The sequence below is a fragment of the Anopheles merus genome, unplaced genomic scaffold, assembly GCF_017562075.2.
Source record: "Anopheles merus strain MAF unplaced genomic scaffold, AmerM5.1 LNR4000550, whole genome shotgun sequence".
NCBI classification, from domain to species: Eukaryota; Metazoa; Arthropoda; class Insecta; order Diptera; family Culicidae; genus Anopheles; species Anopheles merus.
In genome coordinates this window covers 1-26,281 of record NW_024428130.1, presented here as the reverse complement: position 1 = coordinate 26,281, position 26,281 = coordinate 1, and the positions used below count along the sequence as shown (strand labels likewise).

Sequence of the window (26,281 nt, the reverse complement as noted above, 5' to 3'; positions counted from 1 at the left end):
ATTGGATCCATCAGATTGCATCAGAAAAAAGGATTGTACCACAGAGAAGAACATGGGTTATTATTGTACATTTCTAAAATAATTAAAAAAAAAACAGAAATAACATCTCCCAATTAACAAATGGGATTTAAAGGTAAAACTAATTGCATTTTATTTGCACACACGCGTAAAGATGCGCTTGTAAATTACAAAGCAAATCAGATCTGTTTTCCACGTGCTACACCCTGCTCGGAAACGGTAAAATGGTTCCATTCCAAAAAGCTGTCTGGACTTTTGGGCAGCAAACCCAGCAGGGCGGAAAGTGCGGATGGTGCAAAAATAAAGGCTCCGATACATTATTTACCTTACATGAGAGCGTGTAAAATACAGAATCACACTAAATAATGCAGCAGTATCGGGGTGGATGGCCGGCACGGGCTACCCTGAAACCCAATTAATCTTTCTTTTTTTTACGGAACACGAAATCATTCGCCACGTATCTCTCGGTAAAGGAAAGGATAGCTTAAACATATTTTTCGAAAAAGAAGGGATTTGAAACTCGTAATTTGTATGTTGCACGTGCGAGAAATAATGAATACAAAAATTGAAAAAGTGTGAATAAAACGACAATTAAAAAGCCAAACATATACACTCATGCAGCTAAACCTTTTCCTAAGGCCGCTTTCATTGGATTGATTTAAATAATTTCGTATGCGTTTCACTCGTGTGCACGTTATCATCACTATCAAAAATTTATAATGAAAAAATATGTCACGTCGTTGCAGTATTAGTAAGCGCTGGTAAATTGTCAATTTAAAGCATGATCACCGCTACATTCTATAAAATTAATTTATTAGCTTGACTATACTGATATCATAATAATTGATTCTCATTACTTATGCCATGAAAAGAAACGGTCGAACGAACAATTTAAAAATAACATTTAAACGCCTCCTACGATGACAAATTGTCAAAAGATGTAACTTTATATCAAACCGAAAAAGTATACTAAAGTAAAGCTAGCCATAAAAAACAAAGAGAGAGAGAGGGCAATCGAACAAATGATCTATCACATGCAAATACTGACCGGTCCCGACTGGGCTCCGGTAGCGATGAATCGAGAAGTAAAGTAATCGCCAACTTTATTTAGTTCGCTAATGTTCGCTTAGCTCATTTTACCGCGGGCCATTTTTACGATTTCCACACGCGGAACACGCGGGAAACGGGGTGATCTCTATATATTGCCCCCCCCCCCCCTTCTCTTTTTTTCCATCCCTTCGCGTTAAGATCTCCGCGTGCTCATGAAACAGTGAGTTGGATTGTGTTGTTTTTTGCTTCTTCCATAAGCTACTCCCTAGAGTGCACTAATCTATTGCCTCCACGCTTTGGATTTCGTGATCCACGTCAAGAATGCCGCTCTGTTGTGTGTCAAAAGCTGTGGCAACAGCAGCAGCAGCAGCATAGGCTTGCAATGGGTGAGGTTTAATCTAGTTTCGTTTGTCCGAGAATGGGGAGGTAGAGGTGTGTGAACTATTTGCTTGTTTTTTTTCTATCTTCATTTCTCTCTCTCCCTCTGTCTTTTCTAGATCTAGTTCTAATTCCTTAGGCTAACTAAACGAAGTATGAGAGCTGAGAAAATAGATCAAACTATGATTGTTTTTTAGTGTGCTGTATATGATGTGCTGCCAAATAGCAAAGTAGCAATTTATAATTAAAGCGTAATTATTCGACGATTAATGTAACTGCTGCTGCCGCCGCTACAAAAAAGAATGCTATAGCTCATCAAAAATAGGCAATAAAAAGGCTACATTGAAAGCTGAAGAATTGTCCAAACCCCGCAGTTTGTTCCGCGTTGTGGCGCTGAAATTGAAACTACAAAGTGCGAAAACTTTGTCCGGTTCCAGTCATCAAAAAAAGGCCATCCAAACGTGGTGGTATGCAGCATAGGGGAGCAGAGAATCGGCAGAACAGGTGGACCCACCCTAGCCCCACCGGTTCGGGTCGTCCGGGGGTGAACAAACCTTTTTTGGAGTTTCGCTTCGGTCGCCCGTGCCTCGTACCATTCTCTTCCGAAACATACCACGAAAAAAACAGAAAGATCGCGATTGCGTTTTGATCGAGCAGCAGCACAACATTAGCGGTAAAGCCGCACCGGGCGGGCAAGAGATGAGATAAACAAGAAAAAGAAACGCATAACCACACCGGAGAGGACAACATTAACTGCCGAAAACAAGCCATCAGCCAACAAACAAAAAACCGCCAAAGCAGCAGTGTGTGTAACGAAGAGGGTAGGGCAATGTCAATGCCAAGAAAACGGCAGCCAACGTGAAGCCGCGACCTTCGAGTGCGTCTGACACGATCGCCGGCGGGCTACAAGTGCACGCATGTAGGGAGGGTTTACAAATGAGAACGCATTACAAAAAATGGAATGGTTAATGCTAGAAGAAGTGTGTTGACCAAAAACGCCCCAGGAACTACATTTTGCGCAACTCGGAAGAATTTGATCGAGTTATGTTGATCCGTTTTTTTACCTCTCGCTCGCTCGATCTCTCTCTAGCTTTGTCGCATAATCGGTGTACCGTGATGGGGCAACTTGGCCGTACTGTGCGGTAGGCCGTACGATCACCACCAACTGCTACAGCTTGTTCCTTCTGCGATTGAAAAGACTTTTCAATATATTTACGTTTCTTAGATGATTATAATTCAACCAGATTCCTTGCATTTTTATTAACATATCTACGCATTTGTATATGCATTAACCGGTTTACATAATGGTTCTTTTTATGCTTAACCTCTAATCTAGAATTGAAGTCATTTTTTTTCTTTTTCATCCGAAAGAAAGTTGATCAATCATACCAAAATTGTGGTTTACATAAGATCTCTTCCTCTTCAATGCATTTAGAAAAAAGTGTCTTAGAACATAAAACATCTATAAATTATAACTTAATCTATACATCATTGAAAATTTATAGTATGAGTCTTCTCTCTATAACTCCTCCTTTTACCCTCATCAAGATTGGATCCTTATCATTCCTGTGTATGGAAGACAGACTGGATGATAATTTAGGTCCGGATTACAATCCAGATGAGATTTTTTTTATTAGAATCGATATATTTTGAAAGACATTCAATGAGAGATTTAAAAGCAACATGTTTAGGCCTTTCCGGCATTAACAAGGGATATGGCCAATGGAAAGAAGTGTGCTTGAATGATTTCAACCAGACATGCCAACCATACGATCAGCGAGCCGCATGCAAAGACTCTCAATCTGACTTGCCAAGAATTAAGGCTGTTACTAGTATATGAATCAGATACAGATGGTAGGATTTTATGAATAGAAAATGTGATGATGTGATTGTTTTAGATCCGGCTAACACAGCGGTCGGCTAACTTTACGACCGAAAGAGCCGAATTCTACAATAGTGTTTCACATGGAGAGTCAAATTGTTAAACCAAGAGTAAAATTGTGTGAAAGTTGTATGAAATATATTTGTTAATTGTTAAGAGCCGCCATCTCGATTTCAAATAACCTCACGCGGCTCGCGAGCCACACTTTGCCTGCAAAGATGGCATGTGTAGCATGTGCTACAGTGGTTGTTGATATGATTGAATATAATGAACTGGGTTTGAAGAAGCTTGTTTTTATGTATCAATTTTCTACATAGCCAAGGATTTGGCATCAAGATATTTCTTACGAAATTATAGATAGATTCTATAATCACCGAAACGTTGTTCGTTTATATTTGTTTTCCTATAATCAGTAACATTAGATGTTTCGGTTGAAGAAATGATCCTGCCTGTACCACTTGTGGGACCTATGGATTACCTCAAACCTCTCCCCCCTCTTTAGCAGGACAGTAAGTCCTACGTATGGCGACACGATCCATTTGGGGCTTGAGCCCATGACGGGCATATTGTTAAGTCGTACGAGTTGACGACTGTACCACGAGACCGGCTAACTGTTCTAGTTCTACTGTGATTACTACTCTAGTTCTAATAGACATGAAGAAGTAGTAAAAAGAGATGCGTATGCTAATAACAGAAATTCTCCGCCCCTTAATGTTTTGTTAGATTAAAGATCAATGTTAGATTTAATCTTCAATTACTATTATTACTTAAATATTTAGTGTGCATCAATCAATCTAAAAATTATATGCAAGAGCATACAGTTTTTCGTCCTAATTGAGTCAATAGATGAATGAATTTCCTTATTCTTGTACGTAACAACCTTTACGATCATTCGCACACTATATTCACAATTCGATCATGTCATCCCCTCCAACGCTTATTAAGTATCAGTAACCAGTAAGCAATCAATAGTATTACTTATAGCAGGTCATTGTTACGGGAGGACGGCCCGAATTGGAATTTAACCCATCCGTCTTTGTAGGAGTCGAGACGTTCATCGAATAGATCGAACCGAATAGGCCACCCTACAGGAATAAGATATATGGATGGATCATGATCCTATGTTATAATTACTGCTTCGATTTATCGTTGCTTCGAAGTGCTGCTTCATGTTCCATCAGTACTACCTATAGTGTATGCTTGTCTATCAGCCCACTGAACCTTCCCGATATTACATTACTTCATTGCAAACAACTTTTAAATATTACTACGTTCGGAGTTCTAAATTTTAGTATTGAGAATAAGTTTACCAATGTGCACATTAAATATCAAATGATTTGCATTATCAGTAAGAAGACAATTGTTCAAACTTCAGTGTCACATCTGAAGTTGCTATGTCTTTTAAACCTATTTTCTCCGATCATTCTTTGTTTTATTTTGCAAGTTGTCGACGTTTTCACGAAGCAGTTCTCGTGAAAGCATTAATCTTTAAATTAAAATTAAAAAAAACGAACAAAACTACCCAAAAAACGTCGAAACCCACCATTGACTAAAGTAACAAAAATATGTGTCTATGTCTACAATTTCAAGATGTAGGTAGATTCTGTACAAACCGGAAGTCTTTGCATCGTTTAATTGATTATATTCACCAACCATTCGAATCATGACGAAACAAATGATCTTGAAATGAAAAAAAATGAAATGAACAAGCCAAGATTAAATTTGGGCATTTTGCATATTGATGAACTATGTCTGTTCATTGTTTAAAATCTGGTTTTTGGTAATATTATAAGATTTCGGTAGCAATGAAAATTTGAATCTGTCAGTTAGAAAACTTTGAAAAGGCTCGGCCTTCCTGCTAATGCAGTCCATAACGTTATTAATTATTTCGATACACGCGATTCGAAGTATCCAAAAAGGATAGGAATTGGGCAAAAATGGCACTCAGGAGCCATTATGGCGAAGAAAAAAGGCTTTTTTTTCAACAACAAAAATTGGTTCATCAAGCAATTAGTGATGGGTAAATACAATTTTTTCCGGAGTCGGATCGATCCGACTCCGGCACCCCTCGGAGTCGGACTCGGAGTTGCTCCGGACTGTTTAGCGGGGGGGGGGGGGGGGGGAGTGCATACGGGAAAACCCTCGGACTCATCAACTCCGAGTCCGGATCAGTCCGGATTACTCCGGATAACTCCGGATTACTCCGGATTACTCCGGATCACTCCGGATTACTCCGGATTACTCCGGATCACTCCGGATCACTCCGGATTACTCCGGATTACTCCGGATCACTCCGGATCACTCCGGATCCGGAATGACTGTCCAATATCGTTTAGACAATTCTTGATGAGGTCATTGACTTTCAAGTCGTACATCGAATATGTACGAAAACTGATCCGGACTGATCCGGACTGATCCGGACTGATCCGGAGTGATCCGGAGTGATCCAGAGTGATCCGGAGTGATCCGGAGCGATCCGGAGTGATCCGGAGTAATCCGGAGTGATCCGGAGTATTCCGGAGTAATCCGGACTGATCCGGAGTCGAATCCAGTTATGATCCGGAGCCGGAGTCATATTTTGCGCACCGGAGTCGGAGTTGATCCATGACTCCGCTCCGGATTACCCATCACTACAAGCAATATGCAACTGTGGTCGAGAGCAAGCCAAAGCTTGATCACTATCGGAACACGGTATTTTGGTCCATATTTTAACGAAAGAGGCGAATCCACCCAGACTACCGGAGTTACGATAAATCGAGCGTTATTGGACTCTCATCAAGATCACACTTTTCGTAAAGTAACATGCTTCACATGATCCCCTATGAAGTAGAAATGTGTTTTCCTGACAGTTTGAGGGGATCACATAGCTTTACTATATTGCATGACTTAAGCAATTTTTCATAAATTTTCATTTCGTATTATATATGGTAATAGAGCGGTCTAAATACTTATCACAACTCATTTGCTCATGAAACACGTGGTCAATCATGCTGACTTCAACTCAAGCTCGTTTAAGATTCTATTTCTTCCGGGCTCGAAAGACCTTCCCGATACCGGTTTAGCCACCTACACCGAGATCTTAACTCATATACCGCCCCCTGCAGGCATGAGTGCCGCAGCTTTCGCACGTGCCAAACTTCAAGTTTCAACGGAAGCTTACACTTAGCCCCCTCCAATCGCTGTGTATTATAACTTCCTTTTGCAATTAATTACAAACTGTTGCATATTATTTTCAATACAAAAAAGAGATAAAGCAAATCGTTTATAACCTAATCGATTCCCTGCCCAGGCAGCTCAACATCACATTGATTTTAATTTCACACATAATCCAACCACCCACTGATAAGTGAAGCTGAACGTTATCGACAGAGCACTTGTTGGAATGTGTGAATGGTCGAATGGTGAAGCAAGATTCGCTTGTCGTGACTAATCGTTCGACCCTGCTTTTGCTTATCATCTACGATAGATTAGAGGTTCTTTATCTAGTCTTTGGTTTATTTTTTCAGGATGCAAACACAAGCGCTCGCCACTACGTCCTCCAAGCCATCCAAGGGTGGGCTTTCTGAATCGATAATAGCCGTTTCCTGCATTCGCATTGTTCAATCGATAGACCGTGTCGTTGTTTTTTTGTGTATCATGGGGAGACTTGTGAAATTTTCCTCCAATGGTAACAAACAGACAAGAAGTAAACACGACTGCAGATCATGGAATTGATGTAATAAGACTTTGCATACTTAAACTTTGGTCGCATCTATTTGAAACGTGATCGACATCAGACGGTTTCTAGAATGATAATTACACCAGACTATACCACCAGATAAGATGATATAGTGAGGGGTTGAGATCAGAGTCCGATTGCTGAATACATTGTAGCTATCACTCACTCACACTTACCCCTAGGATGAGAAGAGCGCTTTAAATGTCCATTACAACTTATCATACAGTGTCCTACACGTGGTGTTACCGTAGTTTACTGCTAGTGTTTTAGTGCATTCAATTGAAATTGTTGTTCAAAAAAGAATTGTTTCAATTCGAAAACTAACTGCCCTTGATGTCGTATTCGAAAACTTCATTCCTTCCATTATTCTTACAACTCGTCTGGAACGCGCGGGCATACTTTTTCGTTAATCACTGTTAATAGCTTCTTCGCCGGACACGCTTACACTTACAAGCGCCCGTGCATTCGATGTAAAGTGCTCGTGGTGCTATCAGTGGTATTAATGCAATGGCGCTGCCGCCGGACGAACTTATCGCGGCTATATCGCCCTCAAGGCGAAACAACAGGTAACCCCCGATCGGATGACAACCAGCTGTCATCAGTTCCCGATCGACCAGCAACTGAAGCGAAGGTCGCCGTCGCCAATACACCCGCTTCCCGTGCCCATCCGTACGCCGCCATGAACAAACCGCCAGTCCTATTTTGCATTTTACTGCTGCTCGTTGCACCGAGCATACAGGTACGTCACTGCTGCACGCTCAATTAAATGCACGCTCACTTCCGCCCGCTGCGTCCGTGCTTGTGCCTAACCCTGCCATCTTCACCTTGCCTCTTTTACGCAGATCTCTACGCCAGGCGATCCACACTATTGGGCCGGTGTGGTAGAGTTCAGCTCCGATCGTGTTAATGATGAAACGGCCGAAACCAGCACGGCGAACCGTCTCGCCCAGTATCTATCGATTATAAACTCCCCCGAGGCGGACGCTACCGATGTGCTGGCATTTCCCGAGGGCACGCTGAACCGTGTGGCAACCGCTTCGTTCGTACCACACCCGAAGGATGCGATCGCACCGTGCAACATCCTTGAGTACGAGCCGGTCGTCCGGGACATTTCCTGTGCCGCACGCAACCGCAAAAAGTACGTCGTGATTAATCTGACCGAGAAGGCCCGCTGTCCGGAGGCGGGCGATGTGCGACCGTGCAGTGCCGATGGGCTGTACCACTTCAACACGAACGTGGCGTTCGACCGGGAGGGTGTGGTCGTGTCGCGGTACCGAAAGTTTAACCTGTTCGGGGAGGCCGGTATCAACACGACCGTCTACCCAGAGATGGCGAGCTTTGAGACGGACTTTGGGGTGAAGTTTGGCCACTTTATCTGTTTCGATCTGATGTTCAACGAGCCGGCGCTGGAGCTCGTACGGTTGGGCATTACCGACTTTATCTTCCCGACGATGTGGTTCTCCGAGCTACCCTTCCTAACGGCGGCCCAGATCCAGCAGGGGTGGGCATTTTCAAACAACGTGAATTTGCTTGCGGCAGGCGCTAGCTTCCCGGGGGTGGGCAGCACCGGTACAGGGATCTACTCCGGTCGGCACGGTGAGCTCACGACCGTCATGAACCACGAACCGCAAACGTGCGTATATTGTTGACCGGCGCCGCCATTGTGAAGGGTTTAAGTTTCCATTTCATTTCGTTCTTCTCTTTTGCAGCAAGCTTTACGTCGCACAGGTGCCCAAAATGACATTCCCGAATGCGGCCATTAACAAGATCCCGCAACCGAAAGGTACACCGGCACAGATGGCCAAGCTCTACCTGAAGCGTGACCAGATCGACAAGTACGCGACGAAAGATCTGCCGATGACGTCGAACGCACTGCTGCAGGAGTCGGTCTGCTACGAAAGTCACTGTTGCAACTTTACGATTAACTACAGCGTCAAGCCGAATCTGCAAAATACGGTAACATCTTGGCGCTGTTCCGCTTATCATACCTTGCCGGATGGCTTCCTAATATGATATGCGTTAAACTGAGATAACTCTCTCGTATGCTCTCATTTGCAGAACTACTATCGCTACAAGCTGGCCGCTTACGATGCTGGTCGTACGTTCGACGGGTTTGCCGATGGCCAGATTACGACGTGTGCCATTTTTGCCTGCTCCTCTGCCAACTATAGCGACTGTTCGCGCCGGTTCGCTGCAACCGAAGCGTACGATGAAGCGGTCACGTTCAACACCATCACGATACAGGCAAAGTTCGCTAACAACGATGAAACGTTTGTGCTACCGAACAACGTGGATACCAGCATCGTACCGATCGACGTGTCCGAGACGGAGTACACCGTCGTACCGAGCGTAGGCGATCCGTAAGTTTTTCTGCCGCTTTTTTGTCCTATCATTTCACGTAGTAACGATTTCGCATTGTTACAGGACACCGCACAACATTGTGACGTACAAGCTGACCCGCGCTCATTCGGACCTCTACACATTCGCGATCTGGGCGCGCAAGTTCGAGCATTACGCATCGGCCGGCGCTGCCAATCCGGCCGGTTTGTTCTCCGCGTTAGTATTGATTGTGAGCGCCGCGGCGATGGGGGGATTGGCGAAGAATCTGTGGCAATGTTAACGACACTTCCACCCTTTTTGCAGCATTCATGGTGGAGAATTGTAGCGAGTGCATTTCACCATCACATTGCATCCATATCTCGTCATGCGATCGCTTCACGCCATCAAACATTGCTTCATTCAAATCACTTCGTTTCATGCTATGGGGTGAGATGAAGTGGGTAAAGTAAACGTTTTTGATTAATCGTTAATTTATAAATGACGATCTTTGCGGTTAATGCAAATAATCGACTATCAAGAGATCAAAATAAAAATAGTAAACCTTCTTACTACTCGGTATCGTTTTCGACTTAAACTTCTTGTCCAGCCACAGCACATTGATCGACACTCTACTTTAAAAAACTAATTCTTCGGATATTAAAACACTCGTTAAAATGGTTCGATAACGCCACGCGCATATAGTTTCACATACAGCTCTCTACAATTGTTTTGATTTTTATTAATCAATATTTGCTTTCCTTTTTTTCTGCACGCGTAATAATTGCTTACCTCCCACTGCTACTGCGCTACCGTGTGTCGTGCCGAAACGTGTGTGCGTGTGTGTTTGGATTCTTTGTTTGCCAATATACTTTAGAGTTAATTATGCTATACGAGCCGCACGCTGCCTTTTTCCGAGCGTACTGAAACGGCACATCGGCCCCAACGGTCGCAATTTCAAACGGAGAACACTACTCTCTAAAAAGGGTGTGATTTTTTTGTTTGTTTTACATTCTACTTTTACCGGGATGAACCTTCACTGGTTGAAGCATTCACGTGATAAGATTTCACACACACACACACGAACACCGGAGGGCGCATTCGTTTTTTTTTTGTTATCAATTTAGAAGCATTAATTTTGAAATTACGAGTTGATTACGTGCAACACTGGGGAAATTTGAAGGGCCAAGCCGTTGAGTAAGAGAAACGTTATACGAACGGTTACAATCCAATGTGTTACCAGCTGTATTCGGGTGGCAAAGTGACTGTATTTAACGGTAGAAGTGCGTAACTTCTAGCATTTTAGAGCAGGTGGAAGGTTGGCGGGAACTTAACTATTGGGAATCGGACTATTATCGTGTTGAGAGGGGGGTAAGGGGGGGGTTTGTGTGTGATTTCCACGATCCAGAAAACACACATCTGGCATCTCCTATTGGTTTTGGTCGCTTCTGGGCTTAGCGTTTGTAACGATACTTTGAACTTTGTGCTAGTAACTAAAAAAACATAAACGACGTATCGTGTGTAATGTAAGCAGAAGACGAAATAACATTCCGCAATGTTGCAAAGCTGCTCCTGCTGCTGCTGCTTCGCGCATTACACGCACTCTATAAGAACTAGGGCGATCCGGGGTAGGTATGGGGGGGGGGAGGATGGGGAATCCAGAGAGTGATAGGACCTAGCCGCCGGACGACACACTACTGACTGTATAATCGTTTTTTTTTTCTAATATATAGGAAGGTTCTTCTTTAGTGTGTGAACACCACACAAAAATGCGATTGAAAGAAAGAAAGGTAAGAAAGGGAAAGGATAAAGAAAGGGGTTTTTTTGTTTTTGAATTCTCACAGAAAATCACTGAACAGCAAACGAAGAAATGCGGGGGAAAAGGACCGAAAAAAAGGAAACGGAAAGGATGCATCTAGTTCGACTTGCTGTTGCAGAAGTTCTTCTTGTGGATCTTGAGATGGTTGGCTTGGGCGAACGATTTGCCGCAGGCCTGGCACCGGTACGTCAGCTCGGCCGTATGGTGCGACGCGTAGTGCTCGGTCAGCTCGTTGAGATCGCTGTAGTTTTTGCCGCACATGCTGCAGTCGAGCGGATTGTCCTTCTTGTGCACCTTCATATGGTTCTTTATATGGCTCTGCTGGATGAACGACTTCTGGCAGATGTTGCACCGGTACGGACGCTCGCCGTTGTGTATGCGGATGTGGTAGATAAGGTTGATCTTCTGGATGAAGCTGATACCACAGATCAGGCACTCGTGCGGCCGCTCGCCGGTGTGTATCTTCGTGTGGTTCGACAGGGCCGACGATTGTACGAACGCTTTGCCGCAGGTTAAACATTTGAACGCACGCTCACCTAGAGCCGTAAACAAGAGCAGGGACAGTGGGTGAGTTTGGAAGACTTTGCGAGAAGGGTTTCTGTTTTGCCGTGCTGTTGAAGTTTGTTTAAAGTGCAGCCTTCTTAGGGAAAAAGAACGCAGAAGCGAGTTAGTAATTTGTAGTGACTAGGTACGGCAATAACGGACATTTGAATAGTAAATTGAATAGAGAGTAAAGATACCATTTGTACAAAACAACTCGCAAAACTCGATATAACTTGTTCCAACCAAATTCTACTAAATTAAATAGGAAATACACCATTAATGGGGAATATAAGACAATCATTAAACAGTTGAACATGGAATAATCAAGAGGGAAGCGTGTTCAAATACATTATTCGTTCGTTATTTTCTGTATGACACTTAAGTATTTATGAAATCAAGTAAGACTTTTCATGATTTCGCTATAGACTTTTAACATGCCGTTCACTAGTCTAATTGGATGAAAAATATTGTTTCAAAGGTTTACGGCCATTCTAGAGAAAGAAGCTTCAATTTAATTAATTTCATTAATCAATTAATTAGGTAATTTTTTTAATGAAATACTTAAGATTTATTTAAAATATACCCATACCATGCGATCGTACATGGAACTGCCCATTTATCAACACACCCAAAACACCCCCCTCGAGTCGTCCGCCCGCCACTTACCTGTATGGATGCGCTTGTGATTATGCAGCGTCGACTGGTGCGCAAACACCTTGCCGCAAACGTCGCACCGGTGCGACAGTTCCGGCACGTGGATGCGCACGTGGTAGTTCAGCTTGTACTTATCCTTGAAATACTTCCCGCACACATCGCACTGGTGCTCGCTGACCGCGTTGTAATCGTGGTACTTTCGCTCCTTCTTGCCGGGCGACTTGACCGTGCGGATAAACTGCTCCTGCAAAGAAAGTAACACCGTATGCGAACGAAACGGGAAAAAGGAATAGGGGGGGAGCTTAACAACAGGATCGGCATGAGTCGCAAACAGACCTGGTTCCACCATACTTCCGGGATTTTCGTCACGGTGCGGACGTAGTTTTCCGTGTACTCTTCCTTCACCTTCACGATGAACCCTTCCGGCAGCTGCGGGATAACGATGTTCCGGTTCGCTTTGCCTTTCTTTTTCTTTTTACCCGTACCGGTGGTGGTGGTGTTCGTGGTGCTGGTAGTGCTGGTGGTCGTTGTCGTCGGTGTGGCCGTGTCCGTTGAAGCCGTTGAGGTTTGCGCCTGAGGTGTTTGTTGCTGTTGCGTTTGCGGCTGCGGCTGCGGCTGCTGCTGCTGTTGTTGCTGCTGCTGCTGCGGCTGTTGTTGCTGTTGTTGAGGCTGCTGCTGTTGTTGTTGCTGTTGCTGCTGCTGAGGCTGCTGTTGCTGCTGATGTTGCTGTTGAGCGGCCAGCTGAGACTGCATCTGGGCAGAGATGTGCTGCTGTAGACCCACCATCTGGGCCTGCTGTTGCAGCTGCAGCACATGCTGCTGGTTGTGCGCCTGGCCATCCGGCAGCTTTTCGTACGGATCGAACTGTTCCTTTTTCAGGTTCACGATCATTCCGGGATGCGCGAAACCGAGCAGCTGATGCTGCGACTGCTGGGGCAGTTGGTGGTGCTGCTGGTGTATCAGCGGCGGGCCAAGCTGATGCTGAAGGTAAATACCTTCCCGTTTCACCTCGTTCGGTATGAAGCTAAAATCGGTAGGGAAGGGAAGAACAACAACAAATGAATTCACTCCTGTTCGCAAAGATTTCCGTTCGAAAAATGTTTTAAAACACTCAAATTTCTTGCTCTTCGCATTCCGTAAGACACAGTTTGATCGCCCGCCACCGTCACCCTGCAACCGCTCCCGCCTACTCATTCCCCTACACACGGCACTGGGAGCAGGCAGGAGGTCTGCACCGACCCACACTTCACTTGCTTCGCGCCACCAGTACTTACAAATTCATTTTCACTCGCTGGCTTTGAGACAGGGGCACTAAACGACGCTCAAAAGCATAATTTTACAACAGTTCTCGCCCAGTTTTTGCACTCGGTTACACTTAACAACGCCAACGAAAATAAAACAATAACATTTTCTACTTTTTTCTTGCTGACAGCACTCTTGACGAAACGTTCCCAAATAACCCGAAAAAAAAACAAACTTAACGAAAAGTCAATTTTAACGATGACGGCTGTGAGTGCCTAGTGAGGTGCAGTTGAAGGAGGAATCCGAACCTTAGCTGATTTGAAACAGTTGAGCAAGCGTGGATATACCAACTGGGTGTGTAATTTTAGTTGAATTTTGCCAATTGCTGTAAATTAATGATAAAACCAATTGCGCATTAAATATGAAGGTAAGTGCAGAAAGAATTTACGTACATCCGAGATTGTTGCCGCACATTATTTGGACCGTGTGTTTGGTGCATTGGTTGAATAAGATTTCTGAAGTGGTTTCTTGGAAATCGAGTCAGGTTCTACAACAACGCTAGTTGTTTGATATCCATGTTGACTGTATCCACGTAGCAAGGACTTATAATTCCTTGGTGTTTTAATAAGGTCTAAAAATGCCACGAAAAGCTTGCATGGTCATTACGTTAGGAGAAGAATGTGGTATCAAAGCAAACTAAAGGAGATCAGCTCACGCTACATAGTGAACCAAGAACCAAGTCTTTCTCAGTGTTGTAGTGTCTGTGATCTTTCAACTTGATCATTATTTCTTAGTATGAATATGCTACACATTCTTCTGCAATCCGATCCTTTATTCGGCAACATAATCTCCACCCATGGCCATTCGCTTCCAATCACTGACAATCACAGTATTCCCTCGATTGTAGCATTAATCCACGTTACAAATCGTGCCACATTCACGTAAGCACCGGGTACGTTCTGCTGATGGCAGCTCAAGCCCCACGAAACAATTCCCGCCAGAACGTACGCACCCGACTCGTTCGGACAAGCCAGCCCAGAACCACCATCACCGTCGCACATGTCCGCGCCTTCCTCACCACCGGCACAAAGAACGCTCTTGTGCAGACGGAAGAACGGTCCCAGCCGGGTTTCAGCAAACAACTTTTGCAGGAAGCTCTCGCTATTACCGGCAGGTCGACTCGCTTTAACACATTGGCGTAAGTGTTGGTTAGCGCCTCCATACCCCAGCCGGTGGAAATGCAGAGTTGATCATCGAATCGATCGGTTGGGTTGGGCAGACATATCGGCCGGATATGCTTATCGTAGACCACGTTCTGCTTTAGCTGCGCCAACGCAATATCGTTCAACAGTCCCACGCTATTGTACTCGGGATGAACGATTATGGTCCGATCAATGTCAATGTTCTGGATGTGAAATGAAAAATGGGCAGGAAAAATCATTATCCTCCTGTTTTACGAACATCACTTTCTGTTCAACCTGCTTTTACCTGTTTCGGGTACACGTTCTCATCCCGGTTCATGTCCCACTCGCCGAAGCTAGCGACGAGATTTTCGGTTTTGTTAAAAATGTGTGCAGCCGTAACAACGAATCTCGGATGTATAAGCGTACCTCCACCAACGTAGGTAAACTGCTGCTCGTTGGACGAGTAGAAGGCTTCCAGAATCGCCACAACCCATGGAAATTCACCGTACTGAGCGTACGTACGGTTTCCCTCCACTTGATAAATCAATCCTCCCGGATTGCTTATGCCGCAGCCATATTCTACGGGTTCGTTGTTAGTCACCTAACAAAATAAAAAGACGCATTAATAAAGCAGCTTTCCGTTTTTCCATTGCTAGCTACCATATCCCTACCAACTCATATCGCATGCTCGTTGCATTTGAGCAGCACACTTGCATATAGTCCTGGCACACATCTTCCTCGCCGAAGCGCAGCATAATGATTTCCTGGTTCTGCGCATTGGCCTCGTTGTACGTACCGTTCGGGCAGAGATACTTGGGCGAACAGAATCCTCCCGGACATTCCTACGCAGAGAAATGAACGATTTGCTTTACAAAGCGACAATACTAAGCGTGCTTACTAACAGTCGTTTCTTTACTTGCAGTTCATCTGAACCCTCGTTCTGCGCACTGCTTGGGACGATCATCCGCTGAGCGTACAGTAGTACAACGAGACAACAGCTACACCACCAGCTAGGCATCGTGAGTACAAAATTGATACCTTTTCGTATGATCACCGTATTGCAACTGAACTGTAGAACAGCTTGAGGGTAGTACAAGAGCGAAGAGGATTCGATTGAATGATAAGGCATAGGTTAATACGAGATACTCTAGCGTGGCACAGGGTTTGTCGTTCAGTGAGGGTTCTAGCACCAGAAAATCGAAATAATTGTCATGAACGACCAATTCTTCAATATTTGATCATTACTTTTGGTATTGTATAAAATTATGTTCTATTTGCTCAACCTTGTTCCTTCTTGCGATGATCACGCTAAAGTGGCATTTGCATCTGGTTTGACTTTTATGATGATTTAATGATTAATTGACAATAATTTGAATTTATTAAGATTGATGCGTAAGCCTGCAATCACATCGGCGAGCGCAGCACACACACACAAAAAAAACCCGTACGTAACGCATCTCTTGATAAGCAAAAGCCCGCGTCGGGATTCCCCGCGAATCGAAATCTACCGTAAGTCGAAGGTCAGTACAGCAGAGCAATATGATTGGCAGGCAGCAGCGGCGTTCGTGCGCGGCATTTGCATTTATTCAACCATAAGCATGACACAGACAGTTTATTACAATTTTATATCAAAACTCTCGTTCAGCGCTTGGTCGACGATATGTTCGTTGAGCCACTGCACATACCGGTTAACGGCCACGTACACGCCCGGGATGTTGAAACCGCCGCAACCGATGCCCCACGATACGATACCAGCCAGCACGTACGTTCCGCTCTCCGTCTGGCAGGCGAGCGGCGATCCACCGTCCCCCTTGCACATGTCCACGGCGTCCTCGCCGCCAGCGCACAGGAAACCCTCGCGCAGGGTGTAGAACGGTCCCAGCCCGGCGTACCGCAGCATCCGCGTACAGTTGGCGCGCCCGATCACGGGAAGCGTCAGTTTCTTCATCACGTTTGCGTACACGCCCCGTTCCTTGCCCCAGCCGTTGGAGACGCACCGCTGGCCCACGAACTCGTCCGTCGGCTGCGGCAGGCAGATGGGCCGTATGTGTGCCGCGTACTGGACGCTTTCCGCCAGCACCAGCAGCGCAATGTCGTTCTGTATCGGGTTGAACACGTACTGTGGATGTTTGATGACCTCCGCGAGGTCTATATCCTGGTGCGGGAAAATGCACTCATTGGTGTTGTTTTACTGCATTAAAAACAAATGATATTGTACATCAGCGTGCACACTTACTTGCTGCGGGAACGGTTCCTTGGTGGTGCTGACGTCCCATTCGCCGAACCGTGCCACCAGATCCGTCTTACCGTCCGTATTGTGTGCCGTCGTAACGACAAGCCGTGAATGGATCAGTGTACCACCACAGACAAAATTGCCGGAATTCGCTTCCTGCTTTTTGTGCGCCAAGATGTACACCACCCAGGGATATTCGGCATACTGGGACAGCGTGTCGTTGTTGCGCAAATCGTAAATTAAACCACCCTCGTTTGCCTGACCGCAGGCAAGGTTGGTGGACGGTGGTGGTTCAATTAGCTCCTAAACATCCAAAAAAGAATAGTTCCAGGCCACCATGAATCTGTGCCCAAACGGCTGCGATCATTTCGTACAGCGTGTACTCACATCACTGTTGACCGGGTTTTGCGTACTGGTGGCCGTCGGTGCGGGAGCCGACTGACAGCACACCAGCAGATAATCATTGCAAATGTCGAAATCGTCAATGTCGAGCCCCGCTCGCAATCCTATCAGCTGCGTGGTTTGGGCACGCTTCATATCGTCGATGAAGGTCCCGTTGGGACAAAGGTACTTCGAAACGCAGTACCCACCGGGACATCTCTAAAGACGGGCGATGTATCAATTGCGTTAATGTGTGTGCAGCATCACGGGGATGGGAGGGTCGGCTACTGTTCTTACCAGTTCTTCTTCAATGTCTTGCCCGAAAGCAATGTGCGTGCTGAGTGAGATAACAATACAGAGTAATAAAATTTTCATTGTGCTTTATGCGCCACTCCGTTGATGTGATTCGATCGAGCAGCTAAAGCAAACTAACGCGTTAAGGATTTCGCGAATCGTTGATAAGTACGGATTGTAACCGGTTTTGATGTAAAGCACAATACAATCGTACATTTCACTTCTTACTCACATTATCTCACTTGACGCTTATATTGCCGCCGTTGGCGATGCCGGTTGAGCATAATCAGCCATGTTAGGCTAGGTCTCAGCTGGGGAAAAATTACGGCTGACAATTGGATTTGTTAACGAAATTATGTTTCGAACAATTGACTGACCCACATTGACATTTTGAAATCCCCACATTGACGCACATTGCTTACCTATGGACGGAGCTGTGGAATTCCCCAACTCATTCTCAGATTTCAGGAAGGTCCTGACTGAAGAATTGGTTTCGTAAAAATGTGCAAAGTATTATTTTTGTAACTGCTAAGCAATCCGAGTTAATTTAAGAACCATAATTAATTTTTAAAATGTTTCTTAAGCTGAACAACACATCACGCAACTCGCGCAACAGCCAAAATGCAAACTGTTGCGATTAAACTGAAATAACTTCGAAAACACCACAGGCGTTATTATATTTCCCAAACATGATTAAACAGAGCTTGACTACGATCTAAAATATACCAGCACACAGTACCGTTTGTTTAATGCTTGCTTTCACGCGAAGATCGTAGATTAAAGCAAAAGATCCTCCAAAAACTCGTCAAACTCTTCCTCACGTGACTTCTCTTCCACTTCATGTCCTGCAGAATAAAGAGCATTAAACAGTTAAATATGGTTAATGATGTTCAGTATCATCATCACCAGCCGTTTCCTTACCCTTCGTCCAACTTCCTTCAGCAACTTCCGGTGCACAGGAACCATCTTGTTCGCCTACCGCTTCCGGTACTTCCTCCGGTTCGGTGCTTTCCTGTGTTGCCGTGGCGACCGATGTGCCTTCCTGAGTAGGTGCAATAACGCTACTCGAGGAAACAGCATCATCGCTTACCCTCCTACCGGCACTGGAAGATTTTGCTTTACGATCTCGTTTTTTCAGTCGTTTGATTTCCCTCTTTTTCGAGTGATAGTTAAGTTTGTCGGAACATTTGGGACAAAGGCCTGAGACGGGGGTAGAATGTGACGGATTTAATATTGATTATCAATGGAACACCATGCAATGCCGCCTTACTTACGCAGCTTGACCAGTGCGTTCTTTTTCTGTCCATGCTCCTGGTAGCCAAAGTTGACCTCCCAGCTGCGCAGCTCGTTCCGCTCCTCACAGTGCCGATCGCCACAAACGAACTGTCCCTTGCCGACGACCACCTCCTTCTCGATTCTCCACCGCATAGCAACCTTCGGAGGGTGAGATGTCAGATATGTTTTCACCGTACAAAGAATGCGAGGCTTCCCACCGTCTGGGGACGGCATACTTACCTTGTTCTCTTTGTACCGGCTCAGGTCCGATATGCAGTACTCGCGGAACAGCTTATCGTAGTACTTCTTGGCCAGCTGCTTCTCCCAGCTGTCCACCGTTTCGTCATCCCACAGAAACCGGTGATTCTCGCGCACTACATCGTGGTCCGTTTTGTCGCGGGACGTATCACGCTGCAGCAGCTTCGTTGCACCCGGCTTCGTGAGCATGTACTCGTTGATCAGATGCTTGTGCAGCTCGTACGGATTCAGGTGGGCCAGATTCCGGTGATACATCTTGGATGTGGATGGTAAAGTTACCGGCCGCTCCGAAATCAAACAACCGGTGGCGTAAGCTAGCTCGTGTTGCGCAAACGTCCAGGCACGTTGTCATTCGCGCAAATCCTGTGATCGATGATGATCGTTGGTTACTACAGGATGATAAATTGAAAGAGAAAAAGATTAAAATTCGTTTCTGATTAAAGAGTAGCTAAGCAGGCTGTCGTATCGAACCAAGCAGGTCGAGGAGGTATAACGAATGAACCTTATACTGAAAATTAGTTTAAATAGAATAAATAATAATAACTATTATACCGTATAAGTTATTTCCACCAACCACCAAACATTGACCTTCACAGATCCTTTTTGCCCTAAAAAAACTTGCAAATTAATGATGGGAAAGCACCATCACGGCACCGGATTTGTTTGTAAACAGTGGAACGGTGTGACAGTGTGCATGCGCTCGCATATCGCGTCCGCCACTGACATCTGCCTCCATCGTTGTGTGCGTGATGTTTGTGTGCTGTGATTGTGTCGAAAGGGTGCGAAGGGTGCGATGTTCTGGGTAAGAAGGGCGACGACGGGCAGCGGCAGCAAAAAAGAAGAAAAGATTGATCGGCCATTTTCCATCAGCAGCATCAAAGCATCTTTTTCCACCGCCAGGGAAAGGTTTGTAGCTGGATGATGCGTGTGTAAAATAATTAATTGTCTCCACCCCGCCCGCGTGTAGCTTGTGTTGTGTTAGTACACACAAAAAAGCGGCGAAAAGTGCAATTGTTTCTAGTGGAAATTGTTTTGAACTAAAGTGTGCTGCTGCTGCTGCAGTTTTGTTTGCGTACAAAGATGAGCGCGGTTGACGAGAGAACGATTTACGCAAAGCTCGAAGCGATGAAAGACATTCGGTAAGGCGGCGACCCCATCCCAAAGACGGAGGTGGTTCTGTTCTGTGGTGAAGCGGGTTTAATTTTACATTCTCCTCGTGACTCGTTTTTTTCTAGCTCCAAAACGCTACAGCTGGAAAAGCTGAAGCTGAAAATTATCCGCGAGGTGGAGAACGGCGATGCGGAGGAAAAATGTCTGTCCGAGTATCGGCGCGAGCTGGAGCTGCTGATGCAGGAGAAGATGAGCCATGTGGAGGAACTTCGCCAAATTCATGCCGACATTAACGCTGTAAGTAAAATTACTGTTTTCTTCCTGTGCAGCTGTTTTTATTTAGCATTAATTTATATGCTAAATGTCCTCTTTTTATCTTTTTAGATGGAAACCGTTATTAAACAGGCGGAAGAAAATCGTATCCGTTCGATTAACATGGCCAACCGCGTACACGAGGAGTACGTGCCGCTGAAAACCGAGGTGGACTCTATGCGTCGCGACTATCTCGGGCTAGAAAGATTGCCGGAACTGCACGAAGAGGAAGGAACCATTATTTCACCCGAGTGCGTACACTTTGTCCGTCCCGTTTCTCAAACTAAAATAATTTAATTGAAATATTCTTTCGTCCTGTTTCAGCCGCTTCCAAAACTATTACACCGCCAACAAATCGCTCTCGACACCTTCCGCCACCTTCTCCCGTCCACCGCTGTCCGCCCACCATCCACTGCCACCCGATGCGCCGGCCACATCGTTGCCGCCGTCCGCACCGCCCGGATTTCTTCCACCACCTCCGGTAGCGATGCGAATCAACAAACCGCCGGAACTGCCTACGAACCGGCTCCAGCAGGCCCCATCAACGATCGGCATCGGTCATCCGACATTCAGGTCTGATTTCAATGTGAATTTAAGGTGATTTTTCGTTCAGTTTTGTTCTGTTCCTGTATGTTCTGATACACTTTAGTATTTTATTTTATATATTTTTATTATGTGCCTTACAAACATCTCGTTTGTCCCAATTATATTTCTTTCCTCTATCCACTGTATTCGGGTTTTTCCCAGCTATTGAGAGCTTCGTGTTTGGTTCGATTTTTCCTCTTTCAGCAGACAGCAGCCACCCCCGATGAAGTCGTGTCTGTCGTGCCATCAGCAAATCCATCGCAACGCCCCAATCTGTCCGCTCTGCAAAGCCAAGAGCCGTTCGCGTAATCCGAAGAAGCCGAAAAAGAAGGACCATTAGTTGCGTTCCGAGTGCGACGGCTCGCCACATATTCTTCCCAAATTTTAAGCTTGATGGAGATAAGTATTTACTGCATATTGGAGTGGTTTGATTGGATTGATTTTGCCTGTCCTTCCACCCTCGTGTGGGCAGTGCCTGTGTGTGGGGCGGAAGGTTAGATTTGTAAGCATATATTTTGCATTTTCGTAGCATATTAAGGATACGTACAATTTTATGTAGCGCGAATGCGTATGGTCAGCAGTATAGATGTAGCTGTAATGATTTTGCCCGAGTCGGCTCCGCGCAAAATCTATAAATCTCAAACATTTTAACAACAAACAAGCCCGCCAGGAAGGTCGTAGTAGCATTAAGTTTCAATCGTCGATCGGCAAACATAAATAAATAATTTTCATCATCGTAAACAAAACATTTCTGCACATAATCAATGCGATGGGAGCGATTCAATGGGAAGGGTAGAGGGTAGAAAGAAAGAGACAACCGAATGATTTATGCTGAAGCATCAACAATAGGTACATTTTTCGCAAAAAAGCTTGTTACTGTTAATAACCATTCAAAATAAACTTTAGACATTTTTGTTGAAAGTTGAAATCACTCAGAAAGTGTTTTATCAATTAAATTCTTGAAAATGTTCTTTGCTATTCCTGGAACGCCTAAGAACAGACAGCCCGCCGATGGTTGGAGTGGTCAACCCTCCCGCTGTAAACGTAAAAAAAATCTAGATCGCCGAAATCTGTCAGCTCCAGCCGTCATTCGTTTGTTCGGTGTGAATCGGTCCGGTCGTGTTTTGTACAAAAGCTAATTGGTGCAGACTTTATTGTCTAAATTCCGGCTAAAAACCAGCAGGCAAGTGTGTTCTTTACAAATTTCATGCACTTTTAACGCGAATCCCCAACATAAAGGAACAATTACGAAGAAACACCCTTTTAAATTTGATAGTTCTTGCATTTCGGTCTCGAACGTAATTAGCACAACCACCACCTCCACACGCCAGAGTAGCACCTACACACCTCGCTTCTCACACACTTACACACCGCCATTAGCAGCAGTGCGTTGCAATTTTGTGCCTCTCGCAAACGCGTTTTTTTGTGGTAGGAACGAGGGAAGAGGCAAAGTGGAGGAAAGCTTATATTTATCCATTTTATCTCTATACGTGCCGGAAAAAGCATCACGTTCCTTTCTTTCGAGGCTTGTGCGTGTGTGCACCCTGTGTTGCTAGCTAATTAAAATAGCCGATTTGTTTTATTTCTTATTTTTACAGCAAGCAGCTTCGCGGCCAACGCTTCTCGAAGAATTCGCAAGAAAGTCCAGCCAAAGAAAAAAAAAGCCGTTAGATAGTCCTAGAAAATGATTCCGATGTTCGTAAAGGGTGCATTGCTGGCCGCACTGGTTGCGCTGCTCACAGTGAACGCATTGCCTGCGGAGGAAACGGCAGGTAAGAAAGTATGGGAAAGTGATTCGGGATAATTCTGCAGCCAGCCTATTGTGGGACAAATTTCTTAGAATGGTGCAATTCACCACACACACACACACACACACACACACACACACACACACACACACACACACACACACACACACACAGGCACAGGCACAGGCACAGGCACAGGTCAGCCGTGCATCCTGGAGCATGATTTGCATGCACATGGCATGACGCCGCGTTGCATATTTTTGCGCAAGCAAGAGGAGGTACCTGCTGCTCCACCAAAGAAAAGGGGTTAATCTAATTTTCAGCGTATTATTGATGTGTTGGGAAGAAGGAGAATGAGATGAATCATCACTGGTTCGCCTCGGAGCCGCTTCAACGGTTGTACAGTTGTTTTCGTGTTTGGTGCGTTGCTGTGGCCTCGCACTGGTTTGCATTTGCGTATATCCCACCACCACCACATCATCATCATCGTGATCATCCCGTTCGCATATCGAACGTGTGTAAGCGGACAGAAAGTCATTCAGAGAGAGCCACCAAACGAGTATTATGCGGGCAAAAGGCGGCGTGCGTGTTTTGGGTGACTCTAACCCCTCTTCCATTACCCCTGCCCACTCACTCCCCGCTGGAATGTCGGTTGAATTAGTCAAGCTTAGGAGGGGGAGAGAAGAAAGACGATGACGACGTTTTGTGCGATAAGAGTGTAAGCGTTCGTGGAATCCCGTGGGGGTTGTTTGGAAGGGTTGGGGGTTTAATTTTTTGCATCCATCCATCGCACACAAGTGCAGCTGTATAGTATTATGCATCCATCAGCGGTTTTGCGCGAATGTTTCTCCGAGAGAGCCCTTCTGCCTCCTGCATGACGTCTGTTTATAGTTTGCTGCTTCCACCGAACAGCGTTTGTGTTACCAAGCCCCTCTGCCTGCCAGATGACTGATGGAGTGGGAGGGATTGAAGATTAGCTGACCGGTGGGGGCAAACGGCTGGACTGAGCGAATTGTGTGTGTTAGTGTGAAAAAGGCTTGGTATTTGCAGAAAATGGCTTACGCGGCAGTAATAAATTGCGTATTGTGCTTCATTTGCATGGTAAACAAATAAATATCGTTCGCGCTAGCTTTTCGCGTGCATTGGAGAAATGATGGCGCATAATCTTGTAGATCGTTTGCAACAAAAGATTGTCGGCTTTTTCAGCATAACATGTCTTTATCGTGTAATGAATTTAGATTATCATTTGTTATTTTGTAACTGACAGTACGGTAAATTTTTTTTTAATTTTTTGCTCTTCCCAGGTGTTACTGTGACGCCGAAAATTGAAGTGGCTAACGTCAGCGATGATCTGCCACAAACAACTGTAGCTCCCACAGGTAAGTTTGTCCGTGTATAATTAAAAAATAGTTGCACGAACAGAAAAATGAACTTTGCCATTTGTTTAGGGGAACATGGCACATTCCCGTATCCGTATTCCCCTATGCGAAATTTCATAAATAATTTTAGCTTATGCAGTCTGTTCCCCAGTTTTCCCCGATTTTCAGAATTTGATAGTGTTCCTTTAAAACATTCATATCTTTTCAAGCTTCTCGATCTCCGTCAACTCCATACAATTTTGACAGTTGCTCGTCGGATTTGAAATTGAAATTTGCCCAGTGTTAGCCAAATCGGTACAACTTGATTCAATAATTGTCAAAAACACCCTGAATTACACTTTTTGCAAAACCATTTAAATTCCAAAAAACAGTACTACGTGAATTGTGCGAACTTAAAAAAACACGTATGACCTCTTATGAATTACCGTTTTGACTTAAAAACGAAATATTCGAGTAACACGGATTTTTCGGACCGCATCAACTTCGTTTCTCGAGAACAGACTGTAAATGTATTTTTGAAAAAAAAATATTTTACTTTTTATTGCATATTGTTAAGATTCAAACATGCAATTTAGAATGCAAATCAACAGAATTACAGAACTCTACGATATCTCTTATCATTCGTATGCTTTTATTTTAGATGATAAAAACACGACAACGTCTACCACCACCACAACTACTACGGAAGCAACTACCACCACCACCTCCACCACACCGGCCACCACCCCTCCACAACCCCAAGTTCTAATACAACCACACCTCCACCACTCCCCGGCCACCACCTCCTCCACGACCCCAAGTTCTAATACGACTACCACCACAAGCACCACCCAGCTACGCCTACGACGTCGACGGTGGCTCCCAGCACTACGCCGGCGCCAACACCGGTGCCGCACTGTAACCGATTCGACCCGTACTCCTTCGTTGGCGGTATGATCCTTGCCTACGGCTCGCTGGCCATTTCGCTGGTACTGTACAAGTTCTACAAAACGCACACCAGTGCCGGTGCCATCAACAATTCCAACAACTATCGTACGCTGTAAGCGATCGCAAGGGCAAGAGGGCGAGTCGGCAAGTGTGTCCCACCATCACCAACCGCTCTGCGATTTACCAGTGATCGCCCCCGGTATCAGCAGCCCCCTTTTTTATCATCCATTTGCGTTCAGCTTTTGCTAGTATGGACGTGGTTCTATTCACTGTCCCAAAAAACACACAAACAACTATCCAACAGTTTGGTGGTGATTCAAAGTAGGGACAGTTAAACATCTCTTTTTTTCTTATTATTGTCCAATCTATTCGATTTTCTATTTTCATTTCATTTCCATCAGTCCACTATCCCGTGGCAAAGTTTGTTGAGTGATAGAGGTATTTTATTTTTTTTTCTCTTGCTTGTTTTTCGTTTCGCCCCCGGAAGCCATTAAAATCTAAGTCTGGTGCGGTTAGGATGTTGGAAGTAGAATAGAGTGCGACGCGTGCGTAACAATATCAATCAATTTAGATAGGCACTCGTTTTGGTGAAAAATGAAAACTGACCGCTTTCAGCAGCATAGTAGTAGCTTTCAGTCGCATTTTTCCCTTCCTTCTCGTTAGTAGTACCAAAGTGCCAGGTAGCAAAACATAAAAATCCTACAGAATTTTACATCCCATACCTAGACAGCAGCGTATGAGAGAGAAAGAGAGTGCATTTAAATCAGTTTTTCAAGATCAGAATCTGGGCCTGCAAAGGATTTGTTTTTTTATACATATTTTGCTTTTCCTGTACGGCTGAAGGGAAACGGTTGGGCACGACCATTTATTAAATAAGAATTATCACACACACACACACACACACACACACAAAAACAAAAGGAAGAAAGATTTACCACTCACAGTTTTTTTTTTATAACCAACGTTCCGATCCAA

General features: G+C 44.9%; 5 protein-coding genes and 2 pseudogenes across 10 annotated transcripts; 3 read left to right on the top strand and 4 right to left on the bottom strand.

The window, feature by feature from the left end:
* The first annotated feature begins 7,556 nt into the window (after window positions 1-7,556).
* On the top strand, window positions 7,557-9,941 carry LOC121602646 (vanin-like protein 1). Its single transcript, XM_041931412.1, has 5 exons — window positions 7,557-7,785; window positions 7,889-8,679; window positions 8,756-9,002; window positions 9,105-9,406; window positions 9,471-9,941. Exons 1-5 carry the CDS (start codon window positions 7,726-7,728, stop codon window positions 9,664-9,666), a joined length of 1,596 nt encoding a protein of 531 aa, XP_041787346.1. The 5' UTR covers window positions 7,557-7,725; the 3' UTR covers window positions 9,667-9,941.
* Window positions 9,942-10,064: 123 nt separating this feature from the next.
* On the bottom strand, window positions 10,065-13,818 carry LOC121602647 (zinc finger and SCAN domain-containing protein 12-like). Of its 3 annotated transcripts, none has more exons than XM_041931413.1 (4): window positions 13,653-13,818; window positions 12,715-13,402; window positions 12,391-12,622; window positions 10,065-11,717 (listed from the first exon to the last, which is right to left on the bottom strand). In XM_041931413.1, exons 1-4 carry the CDS (start codon window positions 13,658-13,660, stop codon window positions 11,278-11,280), a joined length of 1,368 nt encoding a protein of 455 aa, XP_041787347.1. In that variant the 5' UTR covers window positions 13,661-13,818; the 3' UTR covers window positions 10,065-11,277. The 3 variants fall into 3 exon arrangements, with proteins under 3 accessions (XP_041787347.1, XP_041787348.1, XP_041787349.1); XM_041931414.1 differs by having other exon boundaries at window positions 12,391-12,616; XM_041931415.1 differs by having other exon boundaries at window positions 12,730-13,402.
* Window positions 13,819-14,417: 599 nt separating this feature from the next.
* LOC121602653 lies at window positions 14,418-15,892 on the bottom strand (annotated as a pseudogene).
* A 450-nt stretch (window positions 15,893-16,342) lies between these two features.
* LOC121602649 (phenoloxidase-activating factor 2-like) lies at window positions 16,343-18,026 on the bottom strand. Its single transcript, XM_041931416.1, has 4 exons — window positions 17,716-18,026; window positions 17,425-17,637; window positions 17,041-17,340; window positions 16,343-16,959 (listed from the first exon to the last, which is right to left on the bottom strand). The coding sequence occupies exons 1-4, from the start codon at window positions 17,791-17,793 to the stop codon at window positions 16,420-16,422; spliced, it is 1,131 nt and encodes a 376-aa protein (XP_041787350.1). The 5' UTR covers window positions 17,794-18,026; the 3' UTR covers window positions 16,343-16,419.
* A 59-nt stretch (window positions 18,027-18,085) lies between these two features.
* LOC121602651 (protein FRA10AC1 homolog) lies at window positions 18,086-19,917 on the bottom strand. The gene is made up of 5 exons (XM_041931422.1): window positions 19,798-19,917; window positions 19,228-19,634; window positions 18,987-19,146; window positions 18,634-18,912; window positions 18,086-18,557 (listed from the first exon to the last, which is right to left on the bottom strand). Exons 2-5 carry the CDS (start codon window positions 19,498-19,500, stop codon window positions 18,490-18,492), a joined length of 780 nt encoding a protein of 259 aa, XP_041787356.1. The 5' UTR covers window positions 19,501-19,634; window positions 19,798-19,917; the 3' UTR covers window positions 18,086-18,489.
* A 38-nt stretch (window positions 19,918-19,955) lies between these two features.
* LOC121602650 (zinc finger C4H2 domain-containing protein-like) lies at window positions 19,956-21,998 on the top strand. 4 transcript variants are annotated; one of them, XM_041931421.1, is made up of 5 exons: window positions 19,956-20,384; window positions 20,481-20,652; window positions 20,740-20,918; window positions 20,992-21,240; window positions 21,460-21,998. In XM_041931421.1, exons 1-5 carry the CDS (start codon window positions 20,326-20,328, stop codon window positions 21,590-21,592), a joined length of 792 nt encoding a protein of 263 aa, XP_041787355.1. In that variant the 5' UTR covers window positions 19,956-20,325; the 3' UTR covers window positions 21,593-21,998. The 4 variants fall into 4 exon arrangements, with proteins under 4 accessions (XP_041787355.1, XP_041787354.1, XP_041787353.1 ...); XM_041931420.1 differs by having other exon boundaries at window positions 21,457-21,998; XM_041931419.1 differs by having other exon boundaries at window positions 20,992-21,264.
* An 852-nt stretch (window positions 21,999-22,850) lies between these two features.
* LOC121602652 lies at window positions 22,851-25,584 on the top strand (annotated as a pseudogene).
* The last annotated feature ends 697 nt before the right edge of the window (window positions 25,585-26,281 follow it).